The sequence below is a fragment of the Pristiophorus japonicus genome, chromosome 19 (assembly GCF_044704955.1).
Source record: "Pristiophorus japonicus isolate sPriJap1 chromosome 19, sPriJap1.hap1, whole genome shotgun sequence".
NCBI lineage: Eukaryota > Metazoa > Chordata > Chondrichthyes > Pristiophoridae > Pristiophorus > Pristiophorus japonicus.
In genome coordinates this window covers 16,958,933-16,975,710 of record NC_091995.1, presented here as the reverse complement: position 1 = coordinate 16,975,710, position 16,778 = coordinate 16,958,933, and the positions used below count along the sequence as shown (strand labels likewise).

At 46.2% G+C, this 16,778-nt stretch overlaps 1 protein-coding gene across 4 annotated transcripts in view; it reads right to left on the bottom strand.

Moving 5' to 3' along the window:
- Positions 1-16,778, bottom strand: part of LOC139229757 (large proline-rich protein BAG6-like) — a 110,663-nt gene that overhangs the window by 81,426 nt on the left and 12,459 nt on the right. For 3 of the 4 annotated variants that reach the window (XM_070861324.1, XM_070861325.1, XM_070861323.1), the window contains exons 2-5: positions 15,066-15,154; positions 14,257-14,374; positions 10,690-10,901; positions 8,525-8,596 (exon numbers count right to left, since the gene is read on the bottom strand). In XM_070861324.1, the coding sequence (XP_070717425.1) occupies positions 8,525-8,596; positions 10,690-10,901; positions 14,257-14,374; positions 15,066-15,134 (471 nt within the window). In that variant the 5' untranslated portion in view covers positions 15,135-15,154. The remainder of the gene's footprint in view (positions 1-8,524; positions 8,597-10,689; positions 10,902-14,256; positions 14,375-15,065; positions 15,155-16,778) is intronic. The other variant, XM_070861327.1, reaches the window with a different exon arrangement.

Genomic DNA, 16,778 nt, shown 5'->3' with positions numbered 1-16,778 from the left:
AAACCCAGGCTGATGTACTGAGGGAGCGCTGCACTGTCAGAGGGGCAGTACTTTCAAGAAATGTTCCAGAAACAAAAGGGATGAAATTGGTCTTGAGCTGTCATCCTAAACAGGCAATAGTGAAATGGGCAGTCTGTTTTGCACCCTGTCACATTCCTTTGAAGTGACAAAGAAAATTGGGCAGGTTATAAAATGGACTGACGATCGGCTGTTGCCTGTTTTGTGCTAACACCCACGACCAATTTCATCCCCAAAGTCTCCAAAATATTAGTGATTAGTACAAGGTTATGAAATTACTTTTGGCCAATGACCAAACCTTCACACAAATAATATTTCTAAACATTGACCCATGCTTCACTATACTTTAAACTTAAAAACATAACAGAACAGGAGGCATTCAATCCATCAAGCCTGCTCTGACATTTTTGTTAGCCATGGCAGCTCACTATCTTTTTAATCACAGATTCCTTGCCTTTGCCCCATAATCCCTAATATCTTTCTTTCTCAGTTAAGAATATATCTCTTTTCTAAAGAACGCAATTGACTTTTTGCATCAATACTTTCAGGGGCAGTGTGTGTAACCCACATTTTCACAACTCGTGTGAAAAAGTTTTTCCTGAATTCACTTTTAACCCATTCTGCTTGAATTCAATACTATATCCTCATGTACAGGATTCCCCTGCTAGAGGGAAGAGCTGTTCACTATCTACCATATTAATTTCTTTTGTTGTTTCAAAACCGCAATAAAATGACCCTTTAATCTCATCTCCAAGGACTATATCCCAAATCTCACCCAATCTCTCAACATGATCCAGTGCCTTCATTTCAGGTATTATTCTGATGAATCATTGAGGACTCTCTCCATGGCCAGTATATCCTTCCAACAGTGGGGTACCTAAATTGAACACAATATTTCAAATGAACTGTGACCAGCGCCCTGTATAATTGGGGGCCGAAATAGAGTGGATAGGAAGGACCTATTTCCCTTAGCAGAGGCGTCAACAACCAGGGGACATAGATTTAAAGTAATTGGTAGGAGGTTTAGAGATATGAGGGGAAATGTCTTCACCCAGAGGGTGGTGGGGGGTCTGGAATTCATTGCCTGAAAGGGTGGTAAGAGGCAGAAATCCTCACCACATTTAAAAAGAACTTGGATATGCACTTAAAGTGCCGCAACCTACAGGGCTACGGACCAAAGGCTGAAAAGTGGGATTAAGCTGGATAGCTCTTGGTCGGCCGGCGCGGACACGATGGGCCAAAATGGCCTCCTGCCGTGCTGTAAATGTTTATGATTTTATGAATTGCAGTAGCGTTTCCTTGCTTTTATATTCTATGAAGCCCAGCATCCCATTAGCCTATTTGATTGCTTTTTGCAACCATTACTAGCTTTCAATAATTTATGAACTTGGACTCCAAATCCCTTTGTTCAACTATCCATCGAGCAGCGTTTCCCCATTTAGATTGTACTCCCATCCTTACATTAAATTGTAACTGCATACTCACTTAATCAATGTTCATTTGCAATTTTCTGCTCTCTTCTTCACAATACCTCGCAGTTTGGTATCCAGGATAGGGATATACCTATTCTCTATACGTACTACCACCACCAAGGGCACTACCCAGCGCCAAGCCTGCGGCCAACATCTCGTCGTGGGCAATTAGGCCCATATAGTAAGTGCCTGGTCTCCAGTCGTCTTGGACCCCTTGCCATTGCTCAAGATCTTGCTCAGCTAAGCCCGTGTGGTAGCCGGAGTGCAACAACCACCCCACGTTACAAGAACTCACGCACAGGCATCTTCCACTCCCACTTCAGGAGTGGAAGCAAGTCTTCCTCGATTCCGAGGGACTGACTATGATGATGATATGACTCCTTCAAGCAGAGACAGTTATGGAGACATTTGATACAGGTGCTCCAAATCATGAAGGGTTTTGATAGAGTAAATAAGGAGAAATTGTTTCCGCTGGCAGGAGAGTCGGTAACCAGAGGACACAGATTTAAGGAAATGAGATCGATTTTTTTTAACGCAGCGATGGTCTGGAATGCACTGCCTGAAAGGATGATGGAAGCAGATTCAATGGTAATCTTCAAAAGGGAATTGGATAAATACTTGAAAAGAATATTGCAGAGTTATGGGAAAAGAGCAGGGGGTGCGACTAATTGGAATGCTCTTTAAAAGAGCCGGCACAGGCACGTTGGGCCGAATAGCCTCGTTCTGTGCTGTAGGTTTCTATTATTCAGTGTCTGCATTTGGTCATTGAGGTTTAGTACATTAGGGTTTGTTCCAGCACAAAAGGAACTTGTACCAGGTGACACCCCATGGTGTAGAAGAGCAAAGGAATCTAGGGCTACAGGTGAACAAATCATTAAAGGCAGCAGCGCAGGTCTGCAAAACAATTTAAAATACTAACAAAGCACTAGATTTCTAGGGATCTACAACTCAAAAGTAGTGAACTTATGTGAAACTTGAATAGGGACCCTGGGCAGACTACCCTGGTCTCCATATTATTTAAAAAGAGGACATAGACGTACTGAAGAAAATGCAAAAGATTTGTAAGGATGGTCCCTGAACTGAGGGATTACAGCTATCAGCAAAGATTGAACTGGTAAAACTTATAGAAGACCTGATAGAGGAGAAATTTCTTTACCCAGAGTGGTTAAAATGTGGAACTTGCTACAACAACTGCTATTTATATAGCGCTATTAACATAATAAATCGGCTCAAGGCGCTTTCGCAGGAGCGTTATAAAAAAAATAGGTTTTAAGGAGCATCTTAAAAGGGGAAATACAGAGAGATTTAGGGCACAACTTTGCCCAAACCCTTTTTTCGGCACACTTAAGGACTTTGCACACTGGAAAGTGCGCCGGAAAAAAGGGGCCCCATCCTGGCCGCTCTTCAGAGTCCCCGGAGTCCTGGCGTGGCGTGCATCGTGAAGTGGGGGGGCAGAACAAGAGGCCAGCGCCGAAAACAGCGGCGGCACCTGCGCGCATGCTCCTGCCCTCCCAGCGCGTCCTGCAGACTGTGAGCAGGACCCGATGCTCACAGCCCCTATCCCCGGCCGAAGGGATGCCCCGATCTCGTCGCACCCCATCACCGGCTGAGTGGCCTCCCGTACCGGCCAGCCGGCCCGCTGAGTTCCCGGGCGAGGTAGGACTTCGGTTTTACTTTTTATTTATTGGTTTTGCTTGAGAGTTTTGATTGGTGGGGGTTGGTGAAGAGAAAGCGTGCTTTAGGGTGGGGGGGGGGGGAAAGAGGAGAAAGTGTGTTTTGGGAGGGTGGGGGGAGAAAGTATGTTTGTACACAAGCATCTTTCTCTCTCTCTCTGGCTACACCCCCCGCCCTGCACCACCCCACCCCACCCCCCCCCCCCCCCCCCCCCACCTCTCTCTGACATCGCGGCCAGCAGCTCGCATTTCTCCGGTAGGATTTACTTCATTTTTATTAGTATTTTAATTGTTTGAACTTTTCCTTGCAATGTTGCGGTCGGTCCTCTCCAGTTCCTTTCCTTCCCCTATCCCTGCCCTAATGTCTGCCGAATGTGCGCTGCTTTTTCTTCACTGCCCGCAAGGTTTTTTTTTAGGGCTGGCCACATACGCTGACCTAAGTCGATTTGGAGTAAGTTTTTGCTGGCCAAAGTGGCATAAATGGCCAAAACTGGACTAAGTGTCCGGGAACGCCCTCTTTTGGAAAAAAAAAACTGACCTAAAAAAATCGTCCCTAACTGACTTAACTCTGGAGCAAATTTTGGGGGGGGAAAATGACATTTTTTTTTAAACTTACGCCAGAAAAAACAACTTAACTCCAAAAAAATTGATGCAAGTCATGGCCAAAGCTGGGCCCATAGAGAGAGAATTACAGAGCTTGGGACCTAGACAGCTGAAGACACAACCGCCAATGATGGACCAATTAAAATTGAGATGTTCAAAAGGCCATAACAGGAGGAGCACAGAACTCAAGGGGGATTATAGGGCTGGAGGACAGGAGGTGATTGAGGCAAATAGCATAGATGCTTTCAGAAGGAAACTCGACAGGTACACGAGAGAAAAGGGAATAGAATGGTATGCTGAAAGGCTGGAATGAGGCAGATGGAATGAGAGGGGACTGGTGTGGAGTATAAACACCAGCACAGACTAGCTGGGCCATATGGTCTGTATATTCCATGTAATTCTCAAAGCCTCCTTGATAACACCCCCAAGCGAATCCCTGGCCCAAGACTGTCCAAAGTGGAGGAAGAGCATCCAGGAGTCTCAGCGCCGACAGCAAGCAGAAACCAAGCGCAGATAGCGGAAGGAGCATGCGTCAAACCAGGCTCCCCACCCCTCACTTTCCTTCAACCACTGTCTGCCCCACCTCTGACAGAGACTGTAATTCCCGTATTGGACTGTTCAGTCACCTGAGAACTCACTTTTAGAGTGGAAGTAAGTCTTCGTCGACTCCGAGGGACTGCCTATGATGATGTAATACACACCAAGACATGGAATTATTAAACTGCACCCTTCATCATTATGTCAGGTACTTAATTCCACAGTAATTAGGGACAGGTCCCATTGCTCAGTGCGCAGCAGACTGTTGCAGTAATCATTTGGATTTTAACCATTTTCAGTGATGATGATTCAGCTTTCATCAACACACAGTTGCATGATCACAAGACATTAGTTATCCTGCCCAATATTCACCAGAACGCAAGTCACATCTTCGAAAGGTTCCAACAGCCCAAAAGTACAACACACATGCTTGCAGCAAAAGTGCATCAGTTTCCCCATATTGCTATTCGATAGATTTGATTGCTACACGTGACATATGGGATCCCAGAGGGTTAGATCTGGCCTGCAACTGCAATACAGCAGGCAGACGACCCAGAGAGCCACCCGCTGGTGAAATGTCACCCACAGGTGGCACGATTTAATCTGTCTCTTTTCCCTTTGTTCAATTGCTCAAAGACTCTGATTCCCACTGGCATGTGGTTCCACGGACACTGGCAGCGCTCCAATAACTCGCCCATGTTGCCATCCTTCACACATGTTCCTCAACAGGCATTGCACCATGGGGGCATAACTGGTGGACTCCCAGTTAACATCAATACAGGGTATACCATACTTCCCAAGCAGGGGACATTGCACAGTAATCTGGCTGAGTTTCCACCCCCTCTATAGCCTCACACCTAGTCTAAATATAGTGCTACCCTGACTGAGATGAGCTCACTCAGTACACTACCAGGAATTGCAGCTGGGACCTTCCAGGTATGTCTGGCTCAGTTAATCATTAGGCTGTGCATTTACCCACTATCCAACAGGAACAGGAGAACAGAGAGAACTGCTTGCGCCAACTAGTTTGCATTTACGCAAATGATCACTGCTTCAAAACCTGAAAAATTTTATGAAATAGAATGTTCAATGAACTGCACATTATAAAGGACAGGTTCAGTTGCAGGGTGGGAGGGGGGGGGGGGGGGGGGGGGCGGGGAATATTACCTGTCCTGGCTAAAACACTCATTTCCTTCAGTTGAATATTGTTAAATCTTTCAGAACAGAAACAGGCCTATCAATTCTGTGCTGATATCTTTCTTCCCATGCATCTGCTAACCAATGTTCCCTGTAAGCTGTGCTTTGTTCCACATGGCCTGTCTCTTTTAATGCGCGGTCCCTTTAAATTTCCGCGCATTTACGATGGAGACGCTGGTGAGCGGCCTATGCGAAACATAGAAACATAGAAAATAGGTGCAGGAGTAGGCCATTCGGCCCTTCGAGCCTGCGCCACCATTCAATAAGATCATGGCTGATCATTCACCTCAGTACTCCTTTCCTGCTTTCTCTCCATACCCCTTGATCCCTTTTGCCGTAAGGGCCATATCTAACCCCCTCTTGAATATATCCAATGAACTGGCATCAACAACTCTCTGCGGTAGGGAATTCCACAGGTTAACAACTCTCTGAGTGAAGAAGTTTCTCCTCATCTCAGTCCTAAATGGCTTACCCCTTATCCTTCGACTGTGACCCCTGGTTCTGGACTTCCCCAACATCTCCCATAACTGCGTGGCCGCAGGGAATAGTGCTCCCAAAACTAATTCCACTTTCTTTATGGCTACCCATACCCTTTAATATTCCTCTTATTGAAACAGCAACCCAATTCCCTTTTAAAAGGAGATTCCCACAACGGCTTGTGGCAAAAACGTCCACATTTTAACTACACTCTGTATAAAAGGAATTTGATTTCTCAAACCTCAAATCGTCTTTTTTCGCAATCGTCTTAATTTTGCCCTCGAGTTTCTATCTGGTGAATGAGTGAAAGCAAATCAATAATTCCCTGCATAATTTTTGAAAACCTCGACCAGGTCACCCCGTTGTCTTCTCAGCTCTGGTGAAAAAGTTTCCTAAATTGTCAGGTTTCATAAACCCCTGATCTCTGGCAACATCCCAGTGATTCGATGCTGCACCTCATCCATTGCTTCTCTAATGGGTTTCCCAAAACTGTAGGCCACACTTCAATTAAGATTGGCAGTCTTGTACAAAATCAGTCTTGCCTCCTTGCTTTTGTATTCTGTGCTGCTCGATACATCTCTGCTTACACGGCCATCTTTAACAACCTGCATATCTATCAACTGAGACTCCCCCCTCTGCTATATTACTTCCAAAATGTAAGGTCTTGCACTTTTACTCTTAACCGCATCTGTCAATCTTGTTGGCCTATCCGTGTCCTCCGTCAGTCTTTCGCAAACGGGTCCTTTTCAGAATGGCAGGCAGTGACTAGTGTGGTGCCGCAGGGTTCAGTGCTGGGACCCCAGCTATTTACAATGTACATTAATGATTTAGACAAAGGAATTGAATGTAATATCTCCAAGTTTGCAGATGACACTAAGCTGGGTGGCAGTGCAAGCTGCGAGGAGGATGCCAGGAGGCTGCAGGGGGACTTGGACAGGTTCGGTGAGTGGGCAAATGCATGGCAGATGCAGTATAATGTGGATAATTGTGAGGTTATCCACTTTGGTGGCAAAAACAGGAAGACAGATTATTATCTGAATGGCGACAGATTAGTAAAAGGGGAGGTGCAACAAGACTTGGGTGTCATGGTACATCAATCATTGAAGGTAGCAGGCAGCAAAGAAAGAAAATGGCATGTTGGCTTTCATAGCGAGGGGATGTGTGTGTAGGAGGGGGTAGGTCTTACTGCAGTTGTACAGAGCCTTGGTGAGACCACACCTTGAGTATTGTGTGCAGTTTTGGTCTCCTAATCTGAGGAAGGGAGTGCAGCGCAGGTTCACCAGACTGATTCCCGGGATGGCAGGACTGGCATATGAATAAAGATTGGATCGACTCGGCTTATATTCACTGGAATTTAAAACAATGAGAGGGGATTTCATAGAAACACATAAAATTCTGATGGGATTGGACAGGTTAGATGCAGGAAGAATGTTCCTGATGTTGGGGAAGTCCAGAACCAGGGGTGACAGTCTAAGGTTAAGGGGTAAGCCATTTAGGACCGAGATGAGGAGAAACTTCTTCACTCAGAGAATTGTGAATCTGTGGAATTCTCTACAACAGAAAGTTGGTGAGGCCAGTTCATTAGATATATTCAAAAGGGAGTTAAATGTGGCTCTTACTGCTAAAGGGATCAAGGGGTATGGAGAGTAAGCAGGAATGGGATACTGAAGTTGCATGATCAGCCATGATCATATTGAATGGTGGTGCAGGCTCGAAGGGCCGAATGGCCTACTCTTGCACCTATTTTCTATGTTTGTCACAATCCCCGCCAATTTAATGTCAAAGAGATTTCAATTTTGCACTCTCAATGCCTAAGCCCAGATCATCAATATATGTAGTAAATATATGAGCGGTACCAACATGGACACTATACCTCACCATTTTGAGAAACTTCCTTTTGGATATTAAGGAAATCAAGGCTTATGGGGATAGTGCAGGAGAGTATTGAGGTAGATGAGCCATGACTTTATTGAATGGCGGAGCAGGCTTCAGGGACGGAATGACCTACTCCTGCTCCTATTTCTTTTGTTCCTTCTACCTCTCCTCTTTCTGCCCTCCAACCTGTCCTCCATCCATATAGCCACATTTGGGTTAACTCCATGTTTCGTTAATTACGCTAGTCGCCAATCACTTATGTGGGACCTTATCAAACGCTGGGTTGCCACAGCCAATCATTCGAACGTCCCACCTAAACAAGCGAATGGTTGTAACAACCCTGAGCTTAAACTGTACGCAGAGCGCAGCTTTGAGTGCGATAACATGCGCAATCCTGGAGTGTGTACACATAGCAATATACTCAGCCAAGACCATACACAGCCAATACAATAAGCTTCGGGTGTGTGCACACCAAAAGGCCAAGAACGTTGGAACTGAACCGGCAATTATACTTGGTCACAAAGTGTAAGGAGTCCTGGTCGAATCAATTCAGCTTTTGAGGCTGAAAAGGGGAAGACATTAAAAGGCCAGGACTGCACCATTCAGCCTATGCATATGACAACCCCGCCCCCGCATAGGTACAGCCACACAAAGACGCACGATTTCACTTACCCCGGTGGAAGTTGTGACTCGTGCATTCCGACCAGCCTCACCCAAACCTGCCATCACCTGCTGTACTGATTGCTGTAACAATACGGAAAGGAAACATCATCGGGACGACACTGCAGCACCCGTGTGGATACACCCCACACTGTAAAATCGGTGTCATGTTATCGGGCAACACACACACACAAACAAAATGACAGGCCCTTGTGTAACGTGCATGCATTTCGCAGTTACCTGGGAACCTTGCGCTGTTCCTAAAAGCACGTGCAGCTGCAAGTTGCACGCGGGGTATCTGGCACCATTCTGGTATGCGCAAGGCGGCACCTGACTTAATACTGCAGTCTTGGCTACCTGGACGTGCAATCTACTGTGTTACACTTTACTAATATCCTAATGGCAAGGTTTCGTGCTGCTAAATGATCTTGTGGCGTTGTTCACTGCTTTACAGTAACAGGAGTGTTATTAAAGTGCGACAGCGAACATATGACACTTACAGGAAATGCGCGTTGTACTCAAACACTTCCAATATATTCATACATGCTCACTTGAACAGTGGAAAAATGCCCATGCTACAATTATAGTACTGTTCGTACAAATTGAACAGCCCGTTACTGGCCTATTACAGGGGCTGGATAAATTATCGCACAAGAAGTGTTAATCTTAAAGCAAGTTGGAGCTCAGTGGCTCATATGCTGCCACTAACACTTAACCAGCTTAGCAACAACACTGATAAAAGTCTAAACCCTGGGAATGAAAATGAAAACTGCCATTTAAACAACACAAGTTGGCACTCACTGCAGTTACTGTTATGTGGGACAGTGGCCACAATCACAGCAGTGCAGAACATGAGGGATAAGATTCTCTCTGACCGGAAAGCAGGGGTATGGAGCCTGGAAAACACCAGAACGGCTCGGCCTGTTACAGTTGACACACTCTACTCGCATCTCCCAGGCTGCACCCCAAGAAAACTGTTCCCCAAACTCCACAGCCCAAAAGTAACTTGGGACTGCTCCTCCCCCCCTACCTCCAGGCACCTTCACCCAACTACTGTTAAGACATCCATCTCACTCCTACTTTCTGGAATTATCTCCGGAACACTCTGCCTCCCTCTCCATGGGCTAGACTTTCCCCGAGAGCCCCTCAATGCTCGACTGCCCGCCCAGAAAAAAAAACGCTAATGTTTGGTAAGTAACGCTGACGAAAATTTCTACTTTTAAGTTAAAACTAATCGCCCAGCGAGAAAATGGGCCTTGCACCGTTATTCTCGGCAGTTTTCTTGGCAGTTATGGGGACAACTAAATAAAACGGGCAGTTTTTAAAAAATTTAGTCCGAGGCTGCGGTTGGGCCTAGGGAGGGGGGGGGGGGGGGGGGGGAAATCTTAAAAAAACAAAAATTTCATTAAAAAAGTTAAAAATAACATTCCCAAGACACTTTTACACCTAATCGCCATTTTAAAATTAAAAAAAAAAAGAACGAACGAACCTTTAACTTACCTTTCTTTGCGGAGTACTCACCTACCGCCTTGCTTAAGCAACTTTTACAGGGCGGTTCCCTTGGCGATCTGGACGGGCTTCCGTCGAGGCCAGAACTTGCGCCGTGGCGATTTTCTCGGCAGTGCGCGTCGGTGGTTTGGTCCCAGCGGGCGTTTTCAGATTTGGGCAATACCATTAAAAAAACTAAAGGGGGAAACGTTCGCCGGGTGGAAAAACAGCTGTACCGTCGAGAAAATTGCTGAGAAAACCGCCGAAAATGAAAGGAAAGTTTAGCCCCATTAAAAAAAGCCTCGTCAAAATCTCCGGCCAAACTTTTTACCAATCTTTCCGAATCTTTCTCTCTGCCGGGCTGGGCATCCATTTTGCTGCAACTATTGGTAAAGTGCCTTGGAGCATTCCTTTATTTTAAAAGGCACAAGCAGCGGCTGCTAAGAATCATCGGTGGAGCCATCGGCCACGAATACTCGCAGGCCGTTTTCAGTGTCATGCTGGCACTGTATTATATTTTGGAATTGAGAACGCATGCAAAGAGCTTGCAACAGTTAGGAAGCAGAAAGCCTGACATGACACCTGAGCTTAAAGTACAATTTTTTGGAGGGGGTGGGGGCATTTCACTCTTGCCTCTAACCACGTGGCTCCACTCTCTGCCACTTGGCCCTCGGTTCTCCACCACTGACCTGTATCTGCTGAGGGTCGAGGAGGTTGACTGGCAAATTGAAGGTGCCCACCATCACATAACTGTTGGCATTCTGGTCGTGGGGTCCGGCGGGAGTGCCCCGCGTGCCTCCGGGGTGCGGCATGGAAGCCCCAGCCGAGGACGGCCCTCCTGTGGCTGGCTGAGCCTGCGGCGGAGCGCGCTCCACCAAATGGATGACTTTGTGGTGGACATCTGGAGGAGAAGATGGAACAAAAAGAAAAATGATAAAAACAACTTGTAATTATATAGCGTCTTTAACCGAGTGAAACATCCCAAGGAGCTTCACAGGAGCATTATGTGATAAAAGAAATTTGACAAGAGCCGCATAAGGAGTTGGAAGCTTGGTCAAAGACGCAGGTTTTAAGGAGCGTCTTGAAGGAGGAAAGAGGGGGAAAGAGGCGGAGAGGTTTAGGGGGGGAGGGAGTTCCAGAGCTTAGGGGCCCAGGAAGCTGAAGGCACAGCCACCAATGGTTGGGCAGTTATAATCAGGAATGTTCAGAATTAGAAGAGCGCAGCGGTAGGGGGTTGTGGGGCTGAAGGAGATTCCGGAGCTAGGGAGGGGCGAGGCCATGGAAGGATTTGAAAATAAGGAGGAACATTTTGAAATCAAGGCGCTGCTTGACCGGAAAGCCTACGTAGGTCAGCAAGCACAGGGGTGAGCAGGACTTGCTGCGAGTTAGGACACGGGCAGCCGAGTTTTGGGTCACCTCAAGTTTACGCAAGGTAGAATGTGGGAGGCCAGCCAGGAGTGTGTTGGAATAGTCAAGTCTAGAGGTAACAAAGACATGGTTGAGGGCTTCAGTAGATGAGCTGAGGTAAGGGGCGGAGACGGGTGATGTTACAGAGGTGCAAAGAGGCGGTCTTAGTTATGCAGCAAGCTACACACAACTCTCTGCAGCAAGCTGCACACAAGGTCGGCTTTGCGTCAGTTAGCATTTCGCCGTTTATTTCAGCGGCATCAGAAGATAATAGAGCAAATATGATACAAAGTCCTTCCACTATAAGCAACTAATATTGGTGAATCTGTTATATTGGGAAGACAGCTAGCTGATATCAACCTTAGTGAGTGTCTTAGTACAGACTAGCAACCTCTCAAATCCCGCTCTTGATTAGTAGGCAAGAGACCGGAAAGGTTAGTAGCAGCTTGCCGATACCATGTACTCTCTGTCCTTGGGGCAGAGTGATTCCATTCTAATCACTTCCTCTTCTCCTTCAGTCAAACAGTTTTTACGTTCATAGAATCAGAGTGATACAGCACAGAAAGATGTCAAAGGGTCCGTCATGCCTGTGCCGGCCCTTTGAAAGAGCTATTCAATTAGTCCCACTTCCTCCTGCTCTTTCCCATAGCCCTGCCAATTTTCCCCCTTCAAGTATTTATCCAATTCTTTTCCGACTGTGACTGTTGAATCTGATCCATCACTCTTTCACGCAGTACATTCCCGATCATAACTTGCTGTGTAAAATTCTTTGCCCTCATCTGGCCTCTGGTTCTTTTGTCAATTACCTTCAATCTGTGTTCTCTGGCTACAGTTTCTCCTTATTTACTCCAAGTAAGTTAAAGGCAAATGTAAATCTTCAGACAGATATACCTGCAAGACTCCATTGTTCAAAAATTACATTCATTTATAAAGCAAAAATGATTTGGAAATCTCGTTGGCAAACATTCATTTCAGTAAGCGAGAATTGTGGAGGTGCTTGCCTGCTTTTTGCTCACCCACCCAGAACTTTGTCCAAATTCTCATTCACACTCCATTTGTCCATACGACTAGTGTGGAGTATAAATACCAACACAAACTAGTTGAGTCGAAACACAGTGAGAGAGGAAGTATTAAGGGGCTTAGCAGCTTTGAAAGTGGATAAATTCCCAGGCCTGGATGAAATATATCCTAGGCCAAGAGAAGCAAAAGAGGAAATAGCAGAGGCTCTGACCATCATTTTTCAATCCTCTCTGGCTACAGGTGTGGTGCCAGAGGACTGCTAATGTTGTACTTTTGTCTTAAGAGAGAAAGGGATAGGCCGAGTAATTACAGGCCAGTCAGCCCAACCTCGGTGGTGGGAAAATTATCGGAAAAATCCTGAGGGACAGGATAAATCTTCATTTGGAAAGACATGGATTAATCAAGGACAGTCAGCATGGATTTGTCAAGGGAAGGTCATGTCTGACTAACCTGATTGCGAGGAGGTAACTAGGAGGGTCGAAGAGGGCAGTGCGTGTGATGTAATGTATAAGGATTTTAGCAAAGCTTTTGGTAAGGTCCCACATGGCAGACTGGTCATGAAAGCAATAGCCCATGGGATCCAGGACAAAGTGGCAAGTTGGATCCAAAATTGGCTTGGAGGCAGGAAGCAAAGGGTAATGGTTGATGGGTGTTTTTGTGGCTGGAAGGCTGTATCCAGTGGGGTTCCGCAGAGCTCAGTGCTGGGTCCCTTGCTTTTTGTGGTATATATCAATGACTTGGACTTCAATGTTGGGGGTACGATTAAGAAATTTGCAGATGACACGAAAATAGGCAGTATGGTTGATCATGAAGAAGAAAGCTGCGGACTGAAGGAAGACATCAATGTACTGGTCAGGTGGGCAGAACAGTGGCAAATGGAATTCAATCCGACTAAATGTGAGGTAATGCATTTGGGGAGGTCTAACAAAGCAAGGGGATACACATTAAATGGCATGACACTGAAAAGTGTAGAGAAACAAAGGGACCTTGGAGTGTGCATTCACAGATCCCTGAAGGTAGCAGGCCAGGTAGATAAGGTGGTTTAGAAGACGTATGGAATACTTGCCTTTATTAGTCGAAACATGGAATACAAGAGCAAGGAGGTTATGCTTGAACTGTATAAAACACTGGTTAGGTCACAGCTGGAGTAGTGTGTGTAGTTCTGGTCACATTACAGGAAAGATGTGATTGCATTGGAAAGGGTGCAGAGAATTTACAAGAATGTTGCCTGGACTGGAGAATTTTGGCTATGAGGAAATGCTGGGTCTGTTTTCTTTGAAACAGAGGAGGCTGAGTGAAGACCTGATTGAGGTGTATAAAATTATGAGGGGCCTGGATAGAGTGGATAGGAAGAACCTGTTTCCCTTGGCAGAGGGGTCAACAACCAGGGGGCATAGATTTAAAGTAATTGGGGGGAAATTTTAAGAGGAGATAAAGGGGAAATTTCTTCACCCAGAGGATGTTGGGGGTCTGGAACCCACTGCCTGAAAGGATGGTAGAGGCAGGAATCCTCATCACATTTCAAAGATACTTGGATGTGCACTTAAAGTGGCATAACCTACAGGGCTATGGACCTAGAGCTGGAAAGTGGGATTAGGCTGGATAGCTCTTGGTCAGCTGGCATGGACACGATGGTCTGAAATGGCCTCCTTCCATGCTGTAAATTTCTGTGATTCTATGAATGGCCTGTTTCTGTGCTGTATATTCGATATAGTATTCGGGTTTGCAAACAGAACACCTGTACCATGACTGGTCAGAAGAAGAGGAAAAGAGAGGCACATTGAAGATTGGCACCAAGGAGGAACAAGAATACTAGGATTAACACTTGCCATAATCTTTCAGCTTCTTGTCATCTTGCAGGACCCGACCCTGGTAAATGAGCCTCTGTTTGTCAGCCGGGATGTTCACGGAGCTGGAGATGTGTTCTTTGAATTCTTTGACTGTAAACTGAAAGGAAAACAATCAGCTCAGCCAAAATGGACGGGAACAAATGACAAATCAGCAAACTGACCAAACCAAGACATAAAACAACTCGTGCAATGCAGAGGTAGCGATGATTCTCCTTATTTACTCGAAGTTAAAGGGGAATGTAAATCTTCAGGCAGGTGCATACCTGCAAGACCCTATTGTTCAAAAACTCATTTGTAAAGCAAAAATCATTTATAGATCTTGCTGGCTAACATTCATTTCAGGAAGTGAGATAGGGACTCTCGGGGTATTTTTCGGCAGTGGATTTTCTGCCAATGCATCTGGCTTCGTCAGAATTGTGGAGGTGCGGCCGAGATGGTGGAGCGGTTCTGAACTACACCAGTGTTGCAAGCAGGATGTTCTGAACAAATGCCAGGGGCTTCCCACACGAAAACACAGAGGGAGAGTATGCCTGGATCATCCTGAACGACCATTCGGCCCATTGTGCTGGCTCTTCCATACAAAATGATACAGATGGAAACCAGAGCAGTACCAGCAGACCTCTTCAAAGTCTGACATCCTTCCAGCACCAATATCCTACCTCTTGATGAGGGAATTAATAAATGCAAAGCAATTGGATAGGCGAGTCAGGACCCGGATGGTGAGATTGAGAAAGAAGGTAACAATGGAGTGCCATCGGCCTGCTGCAGATATAGCCAGTACTTCTTACCTCCTCTTCAACTGCGTAGGTTCTGCTCTGGGAGTCCAGAGTCTTCACTGTCACCTCTATCATGGCCATGCCTGATTTTTACTTCCCGTCTGCAACAGAACAGAATTGATTAATTGATGTGGTCCCTGTATACAATGACTAGTCTAAATTTTAACATTTAAGATTTTAATAACTGGTCACGTTAGATGGAAATCAACGAGCTGCCCACTGGCGCAAACTCGATGGGCTGACTACTATTCTGTGATTCTAGCTTGGACACAGACCTTGCACCTCGGGAACCTGGGTTCAGATCAAGCCCAGACTGATGGGACAAACCATCTTACGATGGGGTTAGCTGTGGTTCAGTGGCTAGCACTCTACCCTCCGAGTCAGAAGATCGAGGATACAAGACTCACTCTGGACACTTGAACACAAAATATAGGCCGACACTCGCAGTAGTACTGAGGGTGCATTGTTGTCGGAGATGTTAGATCGAGGCCCCGGCTGCCCTCTCAAGCGGACATAAAAAAGGTCCCATGGAACAATTTCGAAGAAGAGGAGCAGGAGAGTGCCCCCCGGTGTCCTGGGCCAATATTTATCCCTCAACCCACATCACAAACAGATTATCTGGTCATTATCACATTGCTGTTTATGGGACCTTGCTGTGCGTAAATTGGCTGCCGCGTTTCCCACATTACAACAGTGACTACACTTCAAAACGTACTTCATTGCCTGTAAAGGAAGCGCTTTGGGACATCCTGAGATTGTGAATGGCCCAACATAAATGCTAGTCTTTCTTTCTCTCCACCACCATCCGCACCTAAATGAGCATAAAATGATATGGAAAATAAACCCACTCGTGTTGCGACTGGATGTATTTAGCACACAGTTTATAGCAAAATCTGTACTTCTGCCACATGCTCCTTGTTTAGCACACTTAACACTCAAATTCATTCCACCACCAATACTCGAGTACATGGCAGGATTCCCACAAATTACATAACCACAGGCACATTAACACACAGTCCGCAAAATCCCCAGGCACCCAGCAGAGGAGCAGTATTTGGGGGGGACGCGGGGCGGTGGAAATGTGGTGAAGAAAGAGCAGGAACAGAACAGAAAGCTGTTAAAACTCCACAAGGTTAGCATCAGAATCAAATCTGGGAGAACTGACTGCTCGGGTCTAATCTATATGGATGTTTTCAGCCTGCTTCAAGATTTACTGCATACACCTCACATTTATTTTGTAGTCATTAATGCAGTAATAGTCGACAGGTTGGTGGAGGACCAAAGGATGTTTAGTGCAAGACCCATGCGTTCGTACGCCTCGGTGAAGGTGTTGACGATGGCTTGGAGTTTGGCCTCTGAGTTTGCGCAGACGCAAGCGTTGTTTGCGTACTGTAGTTCGATGACAGGACGGGACGACCTTGGATCACGCCTGGAGACACCGACGGTTGAACGGGTTTCCATTGGTTCTATAGTTTAGTTCCACTCCAGCGGGGAGCTTGTTGAGAGCGAGATGAAGCATTGCAGCAAGGCAGATCGAGAAGCGCGTTGGAGCGATGACATAGCCCTGCCTGACCCCAGTCCGTTCGTGGATTGGGTCTGTGGTGGATCCGTCGGTCAAGATCACAGCTTGCATGTCATCGTGGAGCAGGCAGAGCAGACAACTCAAAGTGCTGCCTCCGCAAGGTCCTACAAATCCACTGGGAGGACAGAAGCACCGACGCTCAG